The 18,462-nt window shown below is 37.2% G+C and overlaps 2 protein-coding genes across 2 annotated transcripts in view; one reads left to right on the top strand and one right to left on the bottom strand.

The window, feature by feature from the left end:
* Positions 1 to 18,462, bottom strand: part of efna1a (ephrin-A1a) — a 305,299-nt gene that overhangs the window by 273,299 nt on the left and 13,538 nt on the right. The gene's annotated exons all lie outside the window — the stretch shown is intronic.
* Positions 1 to 18,462, top strand: part of si:dkey-266f7.9 (uncharacterized protein LOC100006223 homolog) — a 66,160-nt gene that overhangs the window by 46,188 nt on the left and 1,510 nt on the right. The window contains exon 4 of the mRNA XM_056268387.1: positions 14,296 to 14,354. Coding sequence (XP_056124362.1) covers positions 14,296 to 14,354 — 59 coding nt within the window. The remainder of the gene's footprint in view (positions 1 to 14,295; positions 14,355 to 18,462) is intronic.

Consider the following 18,462-nt stretch of genomic DNA (forward strand, 5'->3'; position numbering starts at 1 on the left):
CCACTGCTCAGCTGGCTTTAGGCAGTGCTGTCTATTCCATTCCTTTACATGACGGAGAGAAAGCCCGTGGAAGGGGGGAAGGTGACGTGATACGGCCTCTTGAAGGGGAGACACACATTAGCTCTGTTTTAACACCTACTGAGCTGTTTGCTGTCTACATAGGCAGCTACTTTCTAAGTCAAGTCAAGTTAAGTTAAGTTACCTTTATTTATACAATACAGGTAGTTTTAAAGCAGCATTACAGATTTGCCATCTTTTTATTATTCATGAAGGTTTATAAACACTCACCTAAAGGATTATTAGGAACACCACACTAATACTGTGTTTGACCCCCTTTCCCCTTCAGAACTGCCTTTATTCTACGTGGCATTGATTCAACAAGGTGCTGAAAGCATTCTTTAGAAATGTTGGCCCATATTGATAGGATAGCATCTTGCAGTTGATGGAGATTTGTGGGATGCACATCCAGGGCACGAAGCTCCCGTTCCACCACATCCCAAAGATGCTCTATTGGGTTGAGATCTGGTGACTGTGGGGGCCATTTTAGTCAGTGAACTCATTTTCATGTTCAAGAAACCAATTTGAAATGATTCGAGCTTTGTGACATGGTGCATTATCCTGCTGGAAGTAGCCATCAGAGGATGGGTACATGGTGGCCATAAAGGGATGGACATGGTCAGAAACAATGCTCAGGAAGGCCGTGGCATTTAAACGATGCCCAATTGGCACTAAGGGGCCTAAAGTGTGCCAATAAAACATTCCCCACACCATTACACCACCACCACCAGCCTGCACAGTGGTAACAAGGCATGATGGAAACCATGAAGGTTTCTCTGCCCAGGAGGACGCGATCATCTCTGGCTTCATTCACTCCGGCACCGACACAGCACCATGGACCCTGGGTGATCCCACAGCGGAAGACACGAGCCAGGACCAGAGCAAGAACCTCTCCGCCCCTCCCGGTCTTCGAGATCTCCACTCGGAACCGCTTCTCCCCTCTTCGCGAGTCGGAACGCGACGACGCCGTGATCATCGGCACTTCCATGGTCCGTCATGTCCGCGCTACCTCAGGTAAGGGTAAGGTGCGCACTCACTGCTTTCCTGGTGCTCGTGTTCTTGATGTCGCCGCACAGGTTCCCGAGATCCTGAACGGTGACGAGCGCGTCGGAGCCGTTGTCCTCCATGCGGGAACGAACGACATCAGGCTGCGGCAGACGGAGGTTCTGAAGAAGGACTACAGGAGCCTGATCGAAACGGTACGCAGCACAGCGCCTGAGGCAACGATCATCGTGTCTGGACCGCTTCCCACGTACCGACTAGGACAAGAAAGGTTCAGTAGACTATTTGCTCTAAATGAATGGTTAATGTCATGGTGTAATGAACAGAAACTGCTCTTTGTAAATAATTGGAATCTGTTCTGGGAGCGACCTAGGCTCTACCGTGCTGATGGCCTGCACCCCAGCAGAATTGGAGCGGCTGTTCTGTCGGACAACATCTCCAAGACGTTGCACACCATCTGACTAGTAAGTCAAAGTCCATTTCACAGTCTTTGCTGTCCCAACTTAATTGATATAAGTAGTGTAGAACATTATATAGAAACTGTGTCTATTCCTCGTCTAGTGAGGCCAAACAATAAATCTAGTGTAGGATCTAGGAAAAATCTTATTGTAATTAAACCAGAAAATCTAAATATCAGTGAACAAAAACAATTTCTAAAACTAGGTCTTCTAAACATTAGATCGCTCACACCTAAGGCGGTTATTGTAAATGAAATGGTCACAGATAATAGCTTCGATGTACTTTGCCTTACTGAAACCTGGCTTAAACCAAATGAGTATTTCGGTCTAAATGAGTCTACTCCGCCAGGATACTGTTATAAGCATGAGCCCCGTCTGATCGGTCGTGGCGGCGGTGTTGCAACAATCTATAGAGATATTCTTAATGTTACTCAGAAAACAGGTCACAGGTTTAATTCGTTTGAAGTACTTGTGCTAAATGTTACGCTCTTAGATGTAAGAAAGAAATCCCTATTATCTCTAGCCCTGGCTACTGTATATAGACCGCCAGGGCCCTACACTGATTTTCTAAAAGAGTTTGCAGACTTTCTCTCAGATCTATTGGTCAATGCTGATAAAGCAATAATTGTTGGAGATTTTAACATACACGTAGATAACACAAATGATGCGTTAGGGGCTGCGTTTACAGATTTATTAAACTCCTTTGGGGTCAAGCAAAACGTCAGTGGTCCCACTCATCGTCTAAATCATACACTAGATTTAATCATATCATACGGAACCAATCCAACCGATATAGATATTATACCGCAAAGTGACGATCTCACTGATCATCACATGGTAACTTGTATAATACGTACTGCTGAAATTTGTCATGTTGCGCCGCGTTATAGACCAGGCAGAACAATCCTTCCAACCACTATAGATAGATTCTCAAATAGCTTACCTGATCTATCTCAGCTGCTCAGTGAACCCAAACAAACAGATGAACTAGAGGAAATGACCAGCAGTTTGAGCACCATTTTCTCTAGTACATTAGATATTGTTGCACCAATTAGATTAAAAAAGGTTAGAGAGAAAACTAAAGCACCATGGTACAATAGTACTACACATGCTATCAAGAGAGAAACTCGTAACTTAGAGCGTAAATGGAAACAAACTAATTTAGAGGTCTTTAGAATCGTGTGGAAAGACAGTGTGTCACGTTATAAAAAGGCTCTAAAAGCAGCCAGGGCTGAGCATCTCCGCAAACTAATAGAAAATAACAAAAATAATCCAAGGTTTTTATTTAAACCGTGGCTAGACTAACAAATAAACAGACATCGCCAGAGCAAAATATTCCGTTACAGTATAGTTGTAATGATTTTATGAATTACTTCAATGAAAAAATAGAAAGCATCCGAAATACAATTGTAAATGTACAATCCTCTATGGTGTCTTGTGATTCAGCCTCAATTATCGCCCCTCAAGAACAACTACACCGCTTTACAACTGTAGGACAGGAAGAGCTAAATAAACTTATCATTGCATCTAAACCAACAACATGTTTATTAGATCCAATACCCACTAAACTACTGAAAGAAGTGTTACCTGCAGTGGAAGAGCCTCTTCTCAATATTATTAACTCGTCTTTATTCTTAGGTCATGTTCCAAAAATATTCAAGCTGGCAGTTATAAAACCTCTTATTAAGAAACGGCAATTAGATCAAAATAACTTAGCAAATTACAGACCCATTTCAAATCTTCTATTTATGTCTAAAATACTAGAAAAAATTGTGTCCGCTTAATTGTGCTCTTTCTTGCAAGAAAATGAGATATATGAAAAATTTCAGTCAGGATTCAGACCGCATCATAGCACAGAAACTGCGCTAGTTAAAATTACAAATGATTTACTTTTAGCTTCTGACCAAGGCTGTATCTCAATACTAGTTCTACTCGATCTTAGTGCTGCGTTCGACACTATAGATCACAAAATACTCTTGGATCGACTACAAAACTACACTGGTGTTCAGGGACAGGCATTAAGCTGGTTCAGATCGTACTTATCGGACCGTTACCATTTTGTTTGTTTAAATGGGGAAAAATCGAAGATAACGTCAGTAGACTATGGAGTGCCGCAAGGATCGGTGTTAGGCCCTCTGCTATTCTCAATATATATGCTGCCACTTGGTAATATTATAAGAAAACATGGAATTAATTTCCACTGCTATGCTGATGACACTCAATTATATATTTCATCACGACCAGATGAAAACACTAACTCATCTAAATTGACAGAATGTCTTAAAGATATAAAATGCTGGATGACGTGTAATTTCCTGCTATTAAATCCAGATAAAACGGAGGTATTACTTATTGGTCCAAAAAACTACCCACAAAATCTCTTACAATACAACTTTAATATAGAAGGATGTCCTGTTACCTTATCGACTACAGTAAAAGACCTGGGTGTTATACTAGACCGCAACTTGTCTTTCGAAAATCATATTTCATATGTTACAAGAACTGCCTTTTTCCACCTTAGAAACATTGCTAAATTACGTAACATGCTATCTGTTTCTGATGCAGAAAAGTTAGTTCATGCATTCATGACCTCGAGACTAGATTACTGTAATGCTTTATTAGCTGGTTGTCCTGCATCCTCAATAAACAAGCTACAGTTAGTGCAAAATGCAGCCGCTAGAGTTCTTACTAGGTCAAGAAAATATGATCATATAACACCGATTCTATCATCTCTGCACTGGTTACCTATTAAGTTCCGTATCAATTACAAAGTACTACTACTGACCTATAAAGCCCTAAATGGTTTAGCTCCTGTGTATTTAATGGACCTTCTATCGCCCTACAATCCATCGCGTTCTTTAAGATCACTAAATTCGAGGCTTCTGGTCATTCCTAGGATATCTAAGTCCACTAAAGGAGGGAGGGCGTTCTCACATTTAGCTCCTAAACTCTGGAATAGCCTTCCTGATACTGTTCGTGGCTCAGACTCGCTCTCCCAGTTCAAAACTAGATTAAAGACGCATCTCTTTAGCCAAGCATTCACATAATGCTTACCTTCTATTGTTGAATCAGATCTAATATTATGAACAGCAGCTACGCTAATTATTTCCCATCTGCTTTTCTGCTGTTATCTCGGGACGGCAGTCCCGAGGTAAATAGCGTTCGTCAGCTCCAGTTTGTATCCAGACTCTCACGGAGACTTCAGATGCCCCAACACCTGCGATGAGACGACTCGACGCCTGTGAAGAGACGACTCAACGCCGGCGATATGTTATGCCCTAAATTAGTACATGATGACTAACTAACTATATTCTTCTATGTACATTTCTGAAATGCACTTTCTGTAAAGCTGCTTTGAAACAATATGTATTGTGAAAAGCGCTATACAAATAAATTTGAATTGAATTGAATTGATGGATCCATGTTCTCATTCTGTTTACGCCAAATTCTGACTCTACCATCTGAATGTCTCAACAGAAATCGAGACTCATCAGACCAGGCAACATTTTTCCAGTCTTCAACTGTCCAATTTTGGTGAGCTCTTGCAAATTGTAGCCTCTTTTTCCTATTTGTAGTGGAGATGAGTGGTACCCGGTGGGGTCTTCTGCTGTTGTAGCCCATCCGCCTCAAGGTTGTGAGTGTTGTGGCTTCACAAATGCTTTGCTGCATACCTCGGTTGTAACGAGTGGTTATTTCAGTCAAAGTTGCTCTTCTATCAGCTTGAATCAGTCTGCCCATTCTCCTCTGACCTCTAGCATCAACAAGGCATTTTCGACCACAGGACTGCCGCATACGGTATGTTTTTCCCTTTTCACACCATTCTTTGTAAACCCTAGAAATGGTTGTGCGTGAAAATCCCAGTAACTGAGCAGATTGTGAAATACTCAGACCGGCCCGTCTGGCACCAACAACCATGCCATGCTCAAAATTGCTTAAATCACCTTTCTTTCCCATTCTGACATTCAGTTTGGAGTTCAGGAGATTGTCTTGACCAGGACCACACCCCTAAATGCATTGAAGCAACTGCCATGTGATTGGTTGATTAGATAATTGCATTAATGAGAAATTGAACAGGTGTTCCTAATAATCCTTTAGGTGAGTGTATATATATAAACTGTATATATATAGTAAGTAATTACATGTAATCTGGATGACGCAATCCGATTCAAATTTGCTGTATTTTTGTTATTCATGAAGTTTTATATATATATAGTAACTAACTACATGTAATCTGGATGACGCAATCAGATTCCGAAGATTGAGTACAATTTAAAATACTCGTAATTTAGAGTTACTTTTCTATTGGTAACATGATTACATGTTATTCTCACAATGGCAGTAAATTATTCTACTTCTATAAAAGTATAGTGCATATATCCATTCAGAAGGTCTTCCAGGTTTGTGGAATTGCACACACAGACCAGCCACTGGTCATGTGCCCATCACTGAAAACTGAGACCCACAGCATTTGATCACTGGATTTACAGAAATCATTTTTCTTGTAACACGTTTTTTTTCCCTCAACAACCAGCTCCTGACAAGACTATCCTATTCAAATCAATTTGATAAATGAATGAGGTCAAAAGTAATCTAAAGCAATCAAAAAGTAGTCAGAATACCTGACCTAAAATGAGTAATCTAGATTACATTACATCACTACAATTACAAAAAATTTTTGTCATGTAATTTGGAATCAGTAACTGACTACAATTTGTAAGTAATCTACCCAGCACTGTAGTACATTTTTGTAATAATGTTTTTCTGAGATTTGGGTATCTCAGACTCATTTATGTATTTAGCAGGTATTTGGGTATTCTCAGACACATTTATGTATTTAGCAGACATTTCTATCCAAATCGACTTGTGTGTGTGTGTTTGAGTGTGTGTGTGTGTGTGTGTGTGTGTGTGTGTGTGTGTGTGTGTGTGTGTGTGTGTGTGTGTGTTGATTTAAGGGTGTGGGTTGGTTTGCAAGTGCTTGCAAAGTGATGTGTCTCCACGCTGCTTCTTGAAGGATGTGATGTTCTCAGTAGTTCAGGAGGAGGTTGGCAGCTTATTCCACCAGAGAGGAGCAGAGAGGGTTGGAGAGTGACTTTTTGCCTCGTTGTGTGAAGGAACAACAAGGGATCGCTCATTCAGAGACTTTAGCTGGCAAGAGTATTAAACTTGTAGTAAATATGGAGGTGCTGTTAAAGCCTTAAATTTGATTCTGGCTGCAACTGGGAGCCAGTGGAGTGAGATCACGGCTTGCCAGTAAAGCGTAGTCCAGTCTTGAAATGACAACAGCTTGGACAAGAAGTTGTGTCACATACACTGTCAAGAAGGGCGTAGATTTTACTGGTGTTATAAAGAGCAAACCTGCAAGGGCGGGGACAAATCATAGGGGACAAATTCACAGGGACAAATCATAAAACTATAAAATGGTCCAGTCTTCTCTAGTGAGATAAAACAGACCTGCTACTGTGTGCGACCCACTAAGGCTTCTAGTTTCAGTCCAATATATTTTATGCAGGCATGACTTTTTATTTTTTTCCGATTCAATCTTAAAATCGTTATGTCCACCCTTGCATGTATTAAAACACTGGGCTATTGATTTATAACGCATCTCTCATCAGTTCTCCTCCACAGGGGTGGGATGAATCTAATGGTGGGTTCTGCACCTGAATGCAACACCAGTGTAATATCACTGTTCAGCCACGGGGGCTACAAATTATGCATGACTGCTCAAATATTTAGCACATGCTGCCCCTCACTTTAGTCAAACATTTTTGTAATATATTACATGCTAGAATAAAAAAAATAAAAAAAAGTAATCGAAATGATTGTGTTGCAAACTGCATGCATTCTGTTATATGAAGAGGCACATCTTCATCATAATCTTTTTGTTATCAATTAGTGCCATTCAACGTGAGTGCTGTGAAAAGAGCTATTTTACAAACACACAAAACAAATAAATCTCAAGTGATTGTATTATTAAAACAAGAGATGAATCACTTGTATTTGATGAGGATCCAAGTGTCATTAAGGCTTATAGCGATTTCAACAAACCTCTAAATCTTAGCATTTAACTTTAGCACACTTAAGGTGCGTTCCAATTCACATTATGCACTATTCTATGACGTTTACTACGATAAATAGTGCAAGTAGTGTGTTCACACTGAATATTCCAAATAAAAAAAGTACACTTTAAATACCAGGATGATGCACTTATTTAACCGAAAAAATGAAGGCTGTGTTTGAAATCGCCCCCTATACCCTCTTTCACTATTCCCTAATTAATCCACTAAACTAATAGAGTCCACTTGAAGGAATGAATGAAGTGGGTTATTCTCTACTCTCTTTAGCCGTTGAGCGTAAATCGGTTGTAAACTCGTGGTTTCACTGTGGTTTCGGACACCACTACAAATGGCTGTCCCATCAAATAATACCCTATTTAAGGGTTTAGGAGGCGATTTCGGACACAGCCGAGGTGTGGAATGTTGGAAACTTCATGAACTCATCTGTCGCAGCTTTAGTTATGTAGCGGCGGAGGAGCTATCAGACTCTGATGTTGAATGACAAAATAAAACTGAAAAATTTCACTACACACTACACAAATTAAGTGCATAGTGCATAGTGCGTCATTTGGGACGCAATTTTAGAAACCACCCAGAACACTCTAGAAACTGCATAGCAGCACATTAGCAATCGCTTAGCAACACCCTAGCAACCAATCACAATACACTGGTGTTGTTGTGGCAAGTTTTGCATCGGCACACACATGTGAATATCTTGATTGTTTTATAGTACTACCTAACCATAGATTTAAATATATTTGTCGTAACAAGTAATTTTGTTTGTTAAGTTACTATAATTATAATTAAACCCACACCTCTATAATGTGTTGTGTTCCAGCAATTAAATCCCATGAGGCCTGCACCTTCATCATCATTTTGGTAAACATGATTACCACAATTCCTGCCTTCGGCTACACTTTCATCAGCCTTGTCTCTAAACAAACGCACTATCAGTCTAATTTAATTTATATAGCACCTTGATTTTTCTCCTCATTTGCAGAATCTTATGCTTGCATCGACTTGAGCTAAATGTGCCACTACATGGACAAATAGCGCTTCAGATAACACAGTATTTAGAGCTGTCACTCAAACGTTGCGCTGGTGTTCAGGCCAACTGCAGGAGTAAGATAGCTCTCTGCCGACAAAACTGGGTCACATCCAAACGTTGTTGCAGAGCTCATGGTGACTAAAAGTTGATAGAATTTCCTCACTGTTGTTAGTGGTAGAAATAACTATTTTAGAGGTATAACATGTAGAAAAGATCAGGATAATACACTTGATAAACCCAACGGACACTGCTTTTAATGAAACACTTAAAATGTCAATAGGTCAATGAACATATTTCAGTACCCTTAAAATATGATTACTTCACTAAACTTAAAAAAATTAAGTTATGTGAACCACAACAAACAAAACTGCAAAGATAATGTGAATACATATTGAAAAAGGCCACAGGAAGTGACAGCTGTTTAGTGCTGCCAGCTCTTTCTAACTGTCTCATCATCACCTCTTAGCATTTCAACAGTACCTGCCTGAGCTTTCAGCTTTAAAAAAGCAGCTGTTAGCAAGGAGACTTAGCTTCTGCTATCCTTCCCCAGTGAGTTTAACTGTTATTAGCTTCTGCTATTGAACAGGGTTAAGAATTAATACCGTGATGGAGCTTTATTGGGCACATGTCCTCACCACAGTCCTCTAGGTCAAGGATAAATCATTCTCTGCTGTATAAGAGCAGTGGCTTCTCAACGTTGACCATAAAGGGAACTAATAACTTAACTTTAATCAGAGCTAAAACACTAGACAACCGGCTAGCACTTACTGGAATGAAAACATATGTTGCTCTCATCTGTAACAGCCTTTCCATGTGTGTCCATTTGCAGTTCTTGCGTCAGGGGACTGAAGCGCTATAATTTGTGTTTTTATCATTCCCAGGTCAGGGCAGTTGGCGCTGAGAAACAATGAAGCTAATTACAGAACAGTTTCAAGGAGAAAATGTGCATCGCCTTGTATTCAAAGGAGAGAAGAAAAAAAAAACATTTTCTTAATAATTTTTTGGTCATTAAATATTTTGAAAAGAATGAGGTTATATAATGAGAATTAAGTTTATTTTTCTTACCACACTGGCAATTTTTTCTTGTTAAAAAACAAATAGGATGAAAATCATTATGCTTAAAACAAGAAAAAGAACGCCATTCTTTTTTCTCTTTCTGAAAACAGATAGTGTATATACAGTATGGAAGTCCATTTCCGGCACAAGAAAAAAAACATGCATTAAAAGTTGAAATTATGAAATTGACATAAGACATAATTATGTGATGAAAAGTCAGGATTGACTTAAAAAGTCATAATTATGAGATACAATTGTGAAATTATGTCATACTAAGTCGAAATTATGCCTTACTGTAAAAAGTCATAATTATGAGATAGAAAGTTGAAATTATGACATACTAAATCGAATTTATGCCTTAAAAAGCAAAAAATTAGGACATACTAAGTTGAAATATGACTTACATGGTTGAACTTATGATGTTCAAACCATACCTCTTCTGCTATAAGTTTTGATAATTATGACTTTCTATGTCATTTCAAAATGTAAAAACAACTTTATCTCATAATTAAGACTTTTGAAGTCATAATTTTAGCGTTTAATCTCATAATTATAAACAAATATGTCATAATTTAGAATTTTTATGTATGATTTTTTTTATCTGATGTGACACAAATGGCCTTCCATTCCATATACTGTATATAAGTCATTCTATTGGACAACAAGATTACGAAATTTATATTAATTTTTGACTTATTTTTTGCTTTGTCCTTGAATCTTTGAAATTAGCGGTTCTACATCAAATCAACCGAGACTAGCATGATTTGAGTGGCAATTAACTTCTCCAAGATCAGTCCTATGAGCAATATTTTCTAAAAGCTTTTAACACACCTCTGTGACTGTGCTGCACTGAGCTATACTCAGTGATATCTTCCTATTCCAGTTCTTTCAGAAGAGAATACAGCAATTGTCTCACCTTTTATGAAACAAACAAAAGTCCCACGGTTAGTGAAATAACACTTTCAGTGATTGAAGTCAAGGTTGGTAACCCTTTCCGGCACTTTCTTCTTCTTTGTTCCCAAGTGCCATTTACTGCTGCTTGTTCTCAATGAGGCAGAGCACTTCACTTTAATAAAACCAGGTTTTTAATATTATTTATATTGAGAACATTGAGGCACAGCTTTAAATGAGATTAGTGTTGTCTGTGTTTGTGCAAACCCTAGAAGTCAATCAATGTGATGGGTTTGGTTTCTACATCTACTGAGTCTATGTAGCAAATTAAATTTAATAGAGAGCAATCAGGGTAATACTTACAGGATAATGAATAACTTAGATGGCTGATGTTAAGGGCATGAGGCTGTTGTAGCTTGCTTCGTTTTTGCTTGATTTATGCCATAATAAATGTCTCAAAAATACAGAACTTCTAGAGAACTTTAGAAAAGTTAAATATATTGTATAAAAAGCTACTTGCACTCCTGTTAGTTTCAGCTTAGGTCTGGGTTTGTATTTCTTCAATTCTACTGCCATCCACTGGCACCAGATAACTTTACAACATGAGGTTTATTGGCACAGTTTTCAACTGAGCTGGATATTTCAAATTTGCATTAGGTCATTTAGGAGCCCGAAGTTTACACAAGAATGAAAATTATTTCATCAGTGCAAACCTGTATTATTTTCTTTCTTCTGTGGAGTATGAAAGAAAACCTTTTTACTTGAGAAATAATCTACTGATTGCTCTTTTCTATAAAAATGGCTTTACAGGTTTTCAAAAAGGACGCAAAAGCACCATAAAAGTATCATAATTGTAGTCTATATATATATATATGCACTGTTCCAAAGTGTCTGGGTTAGCAATGTTTTTTTTAATGTTTAAATCCTCTTGTGCTAAACAAAGCTGCATATATTTGACCAAAAATAGAGTAAAACAGAAATATTATTACAACTTAAAATAACTGTTTTCTATTTTAATATACTTTAAAATGTCATTTATTTCTGTGATGCAAAGCTGAATTTTCAGCAACGTTACTCCAGTCTTCGGTGTCAGATGATCCTCCAGAAATCCTTCTAATATTCTGATTTACTGCTAATATAAATACAAAGTTCTGGCATGAAACTCTAGATGGTGCATGCTAATAGGTCCTTTTACGCACCTGTTCATAATCGCATCGTTATCTATAGGACGCAGCTGATTGGTTCCTGTCGTATCAGTGGTCAATGAGCTCGCTGCTCAACCTTCAAATACTTGGTTAGCATTTGCCTTAGCAGTGCAGCGCGCTTCAGAAACCCTCCACCCTCCCCAGCTCCACCTGTCCACCCATCAAAAGAACAGCATTTATATGAAATAGAAATCTTCCTTAACATTATGAATGTCTTTTCTGTCACTTTTGATCAATTTGTGTCCTTGCTGAATAAAAGTAATAATTTCATTTCAATAAAAATATAATAATAATACCGATATACAGTGTTGGGGAAAGTTACTTTTAAAAGTAATGCATAAATATTGCATTACTCTCTAAAAAAAAAATAATAATAATTGTGTTTCTTATTTACGTTTAATGGAAAGTGGGTAACACTTTAGATTACAGCCCGGAAAGTACTGTGTAATTAAGAGGAATTTACATATATTTATAGTGTACCATAAAGTACTTGCATGTAAGTATAAGGGAACAATATGTAAAGTTTAGGGAATAAAGGGGTAACAACCAGGAGAATTAAAAAAATATTTTTACTGTAAGTATTATAGAACTAAGGGGTACTTATTCTACTATTATAATACAACAATCTTACACTTGGGAGCAATTTAGCGAGAACATACACGGCGTACCTTTTTGTAATAATTGTGTACCAAAACGGCTTTTTAAAAATGACATATATGTCAAAATGACTTAGCATACATCATTGAAGTGGACAAGACCATTAGCATTTCTAAAAAAAAAATTACCAAAGTGTTTCGATATTTTTCCTATTTAAAACTTGACTCTTCTGTAGTTACATCGTGCACTAAGACCGACGGAAAATGTAAAGTTGCGATTTTCCAGGCTGATATGGCTAGGAACTATACTCTCATTCCTGCGTAATAATCAAGAAACTTCACTGCCGTACCATGAGAGCAGCAGGCGTAATGATATGACGCAGCGCCTGAAAATAGTTCCGTTGTGTTGACGGAAGGTGGCCTATTTTCAGGCGCTGCGTCATATCATTACGTCTGCTGATCTCATGGTACGGCAGTGAAGTTTCTTGATTATTAAAAATTAAAAATTTCCAAAAAAAGTGGAGTATCCCTTTAAAGCAAAAGATAGAGTACTGCCCACAAACCTTCAACACTTGTTTATCCTTATAGAAAATGAAGGAAGAAGAAAGGGACATTTTAGGTATCAAACTGCAAGGACAACAGCAAAAAAATTGTGTACTTCAGTGGTGGGAGTTAAAGTTTGGAATTCTTTGCAAAATTAACTAAAGCAATGTAAAAATATATTTCAGTTTAAAAAAAGATTTACAGAGAAAACAATGGATTTGTATGAAGTTGATGATGGTTCTGATCATGGTTTGCTTTTGCAAATTGATGTTTTGGTTTCTAGTTTGTTTCATTTGTTGTCATCATGTATTGACGGGGACTTGATATGTTGAGTCTTTTGATATGTTGAGTTTATTTTTTATTTTTGTGGAGGGGGCAGGAAATATAAGATATTCTTTGTCCTGCCTCCTTTTCATCATGGTTTTATAAATTATATATATATGAGAATGATGAAGTAAGTTAATGGAAAATATCCATAAATGAAATAAACATAATCAATAAAAAAAAAAATCAATCAAGATACTTTTGCTTTTTACTTTTTCTTACCTGGACTTCCATTTTCTGTTTTGGGCAAATGTACACTTTTCACACCAACAAATGAAATGATTAAGCCTCAAGCTGAAGGAAGTGCAAATTCACGTCTGTATGGTTAATAACTTGAGATTAAATGGATTAAGTATGTGATATAATATCATAATATATATTATTATTGCAGAATTGCATAATATTCTGAGTTTGCATTTCACTGTTATTCATTTAGAGGAATACTGAATCTGTTCTTGTGTAACTGAGATGAGTAAATACCTGTTCACATTTAGTCTAGAACTACAATAACTGTTCACATAGCAAACACATCGCCTCTGCATTTACTCCCGATTTCTTTCAACATGGGGACAGGAGAGCTGTCAGTCAACACATGAAAAAAACAGAGTAACTTGTGTTACGTTTTTGAAAAAGTAACTCAGATATTTTATTATAAATTTAAAAGTAATGCATTACTTTACTAGTTACTTTAAAAAGTAATCTGATTACTTAACTTGAGTTATTTGCAATGCGTTATCCCCCAGTCATTGAACTGATTCATTGAAAAGATATGACTAAAAAATTATACAATTCAAATAATAGAAACAGATCATACAGGTATGTGAGTAAATATTGACCAAAATTTCATTTTTGGCTGAACTATCCCTTTAAAACAAATTTAATACTTTCTCCTTATGTGTCATGATGACCACCAAAGTAGAGTTTATAGATGAAAGCAGACTGTCACATATAGTCCAACACAAAGCTTCCGTTCCACAGCACAGTTAATGCAAGACCTATCTGAGGAACTCAATGCCATTAGCTGTGATAATACTCGTGCCTTTCTCTTTTTCTCTGGCTTAGCTTTGATGAAGCCATGGAGCTTGCTTGTGGTCTGGCTGAAGGAGCTCAGCGTGAGGAAGGTGAGCTGAGATACTGTATTTTAATGTACATCATCAGATCAGAGTGCACCATTAGATAGACATCAATGCATTAGACCTTTATGTGTGCTGTTTTTAAGTGTGTGTTTGTTTGTGTAAGTAGTATAGAGACAAATGAAGAGGAAGGGCGGTTGAGTCTTTTAACTGTTCCCATTGGTAATATTGTTTCTTTAATGCCTCAATTGTTTTTCCTTGACAGCAATGAGATCAGGCGGAGAGCAAATGGAGACTTTTTCTCACGTCTAGTGCTTGTCAGATTTTTCTCCTGAGAAAAAGACTCTAATCTCTTGTTTTCAAGAGTTTCAGAAGTGATCTCAAACGATAGCACAAGCTGTGCTCAGAGGAGACTGAATTTTAAATGCATAGTCTGCTAAAAAGTAAATTTGTCAAGTTTTAGGATTATATAGCATTAAGCATATATGATATAACAGATAACAAGGACGTATAAAGGAGTCCAATTTTAGTCTCACGACACGAGCTATGAAAAAAACAGGGTTGACGTATGGAAATTAGTATTGTTAAGTTGACGTTTATCATCATTGCAGCACTATCCACCATCACACACACACACACACACACACACACACACACACTTACTCAGCTCTATGCAGCAGTGTTTGAGTCATTGTTCCTCCAGCTCTTGGGTCAAGATGAGAGGACTTTATTAGTGAATGCAGTTCATAACCTATGATAATTAATAAAGGAATTTCAAAGACGAGAAAGTGAGGATGAGACCACGATGACTCTAGTACTCCAATCACGAGTGTTAGTTTATTTTAAAAAGTGGTGGAGACAGTTGAGAGGTCACATCATGAATATTAATTTATTCATAAGCAATTTAATATAACCGATTTACTATTTTTGACAAAACGTCCATGTGAAATGAAATGTAAACAATAGCACTATGAGTGTAGAATATATATATATATATATTTAAATTGTAATATTTCACAATACTATAATTTTTACTGTATTTTTTATTAAATAAATGGAGGCTGTCAAAATAAGAGACTTATTAAAAAATCCTATCGACCCCAGTTTATAATATACATATTATTATATATTATGTATATTATTTTTTATGTATAAAACCCCCCACAAATATACAAAAAAAATATTAATGGAAAAATGTTAAAAAAAAATATTTAAACAGAAATTTCAATAACTCTTTGAGTTGCTATTTTTGATGTAAATGATGTTCTCATTACACAGTGATTGAGGGATCAATCACGCTTATCAAGTAATTCAAGCACTCAAATGAACTTGCGACACTTAATTTGATAACTTCATTCTGCTAATGTCAGCCCTGGGATTTTAAACTCGGTGGATAAATGCATCAGTAATTGATTGTCAAATTTGACACTGGATTGAATTTTCACTTAGAAAATTTGAGTGGTTTAGGGTTGTAATTTTAGACACTAATGTAGTTTTTTCATTTGATTTATTTTTCTTTTATTCTGTATTCGATCAATCACTGCCATGAGATATTTCATAAAGTGGTGTGGACTGTGGACATATCATATGATGCTTATGACTCCTAAACTGAGCGACAGAGGAATACTCATAATAATGAACCACTAATTGAGCTCAAACACAGTATACTTGAGCCAGAACACTAACTCATTTGTTTGCCACAACATTCATAAGGCACAGGCTGTCTCGCCATCTTTCTGCCTGCCTGTCTATGTCTTTCCCTTTGCTGCAATAAGCAACAAAAGATGATTGATCTGGCAGGCTCCCTGATGGCTGGCGGTATCACACGCTCAGTGGACGATGGCGGCGAGCTCTATTGTCTTACAGTGATGCGGCTAAATGAGTCTCTTTATCAAAGCGCACACGGCGGCTCAGGATTCGCTTAATTGAGATGCACAGTGATTGTCCAGAGCTGAACGCTGCGAAGCGCTATTGATCGCCGGCGTCTTGTTTACGCCACATGTGACTGAGCATGATCAATGCTGTCCCTGCACTGTAATTGATCACCGATAGCCAGTCACCTGTATTGATTGAGACTCATTCGGGCTGGAATAATAGCTGTCAGTCCTGGCGGGAGGAGGAATTCTGCCCAGCTCTGCTCTTTATTCTTTCTGTCCAAACCCTGTTACGCCTATCGTTTCACACTTAAGGTTGTCATAACCAGTGTTGGGGAAAGTTACTTTTAAAAGTAATGCTTTACAATATTGTGTTACTCCCCAAAAAAGTAACTAATAACATTACTTTTGCGTTACTTTTTCTTACCTGGGCTGGGCTTGCTTGTTTGTTTTTTAATAACAACAAAAAAGGCATATTTTTGACAAATGTTAAGGCGCTTTCACACCAAAAGTGAAATGAATGTTTACACAGCGCACACAACATCTCCTCACTTTATTTCTCTCAACATGGGGACAGGAGAGCTGTCAGTCAATAAATGTGAAAAAGTAACTAGCGTTACTTATTTGAAAAAGTAACTTAGATATTTAGTTGTAAATTTAAAAAGTAATCTGTACTTGTTGCATGAAAAAGTAATCTGATTACGTAACTCAAGTTACTTGTAATGACCAACACTGGTCATAACATTAATTTGTAAAATATTATATTAATAATATTATTATAATTTGTGTATTATAATTATTTTAAATTATTGATATTATGATAATTAATGTTACTATAGTTTTGCTTTTAAAATTATTTTTTTTTTCACTGCTCTGCCATTAAGAAATGTGAAATGCAACTTAAAAACATATCAAATTAAATAATCAGACACCTGATGATTTCTCAACAAGGAGGGACATTTGAGAATATGTTTTCACCTGATATTTGTATTGATATAAGCCTTTTAATTTTTATTATCTAAGCTCTTCTTGCTTTTTCATGTAATATATCAGGAGGACTCCAGCAGCTTTATTGAGTCCATCTGTGAAATTCTCTCTCTTTGGTCACTCATTAATTCTATCTCTCTCTGTCTCCATCCATCTCTGTCTCACTCTTTCCATTCTGTCCACCATCATCCATCTTTCTCCTTCCATGCACTACAGCTTTATCCTGCCAGTAGGCTACGTCCTAATTCTTCTCTTTTCGCATGTCTTTTTTTAAACCCTGATCTTTTCTCTTTTTTACTTTTAGATATTACTTACATATTTATAGTTTTCACATTACACCCTCATAGTGTAGGGCACAACCTCTGCAGGGCAAAACAAGGCTTTCATCTATTGCCCGCCGTTTTTTTTTAAATACTTTTTTTACTAACTAATGTAGTTAGACAGTGATTTTAAAGGGGCATTATGCAGAAATCCCGTTTTTGTCAAACAGCGACCCCTAGAGTTACTGTGGAGTGCTTGAATTTAACGTTACTGTCGTAAATACCACTCACTCAGAGCGTGACATGGCCTGTTATATAGATAGTATACAATAGTACATTGTGTTTAATTTGTCGTTTAATGAGATATAATATATGTTGTTAGTGGTGAGAATTTTCACGTGATTAAATACATAGATCCGACAATTTTAATGGTCCAGAGGCAGAACTTTTGCCAAGTGTGTCAGAGGTTCTGGGTTCTAGTCGGTACTAGTAGTATAGTTTATTTTCCTCATCAAAACCGATTGTTTATTAGTGGTTGTATTTCAAGCAGGGACATGTTTTTTGTGCATTAGGTTTTGTGATTTTACCATAACAAAATATAGAGAGTCTCTCAGTCCCCGCAACGGATTCAGGCGCGCGTCACAACAGAACACTGTAACTTATCTGCACCACTGATCGCAGAGGCAACGAGCACTTTGGTCACTTGATTTCAAAAATAACACATTTCAGATCGCCTCTTATTTAACAAACGTACGAAATGAATGCTCTACTAGAGTTACCTGGAGATGTTTTATTTGTTTGTAATGGTACATCCGTGCCGCGAGAAGTTTCAATGGGGACATAACACACCCGCAAATTATGCCTATGCTCGTGTCCGACTCCTCGCTCGGTCAGTCTGCCGTTTCCTCTTTCTCTGTTCCTCCGACAATGCTTTCCTAGCTTTCTGCATCTTATATGCCGGCTCAGCCATGACGATAGTGTGACAAACTCCATCCATCTACCTTGTTCCTGTGTGTACGTGTGCAGTTGCCGTAA

The sequence above is a fragment of the Rhinichthys klamathensis genome, unplaced genomic scaffold (assembly GCF_029890125.1).
Source record: "Rhinichthys klamathensis goyatoka isolate OS25496 unplaced genomic scaffold, OSU_Roscu_1.1 h1tg000271l_1, whole genome shotgun sequence".
NCBI classification, from domain to species: Eukaryota; Metazoa; Chordata; class Actinopteri; order Cypriniformes; family Leuciscidae; genus Rhinichthys; species Rhinichthys klamathensis.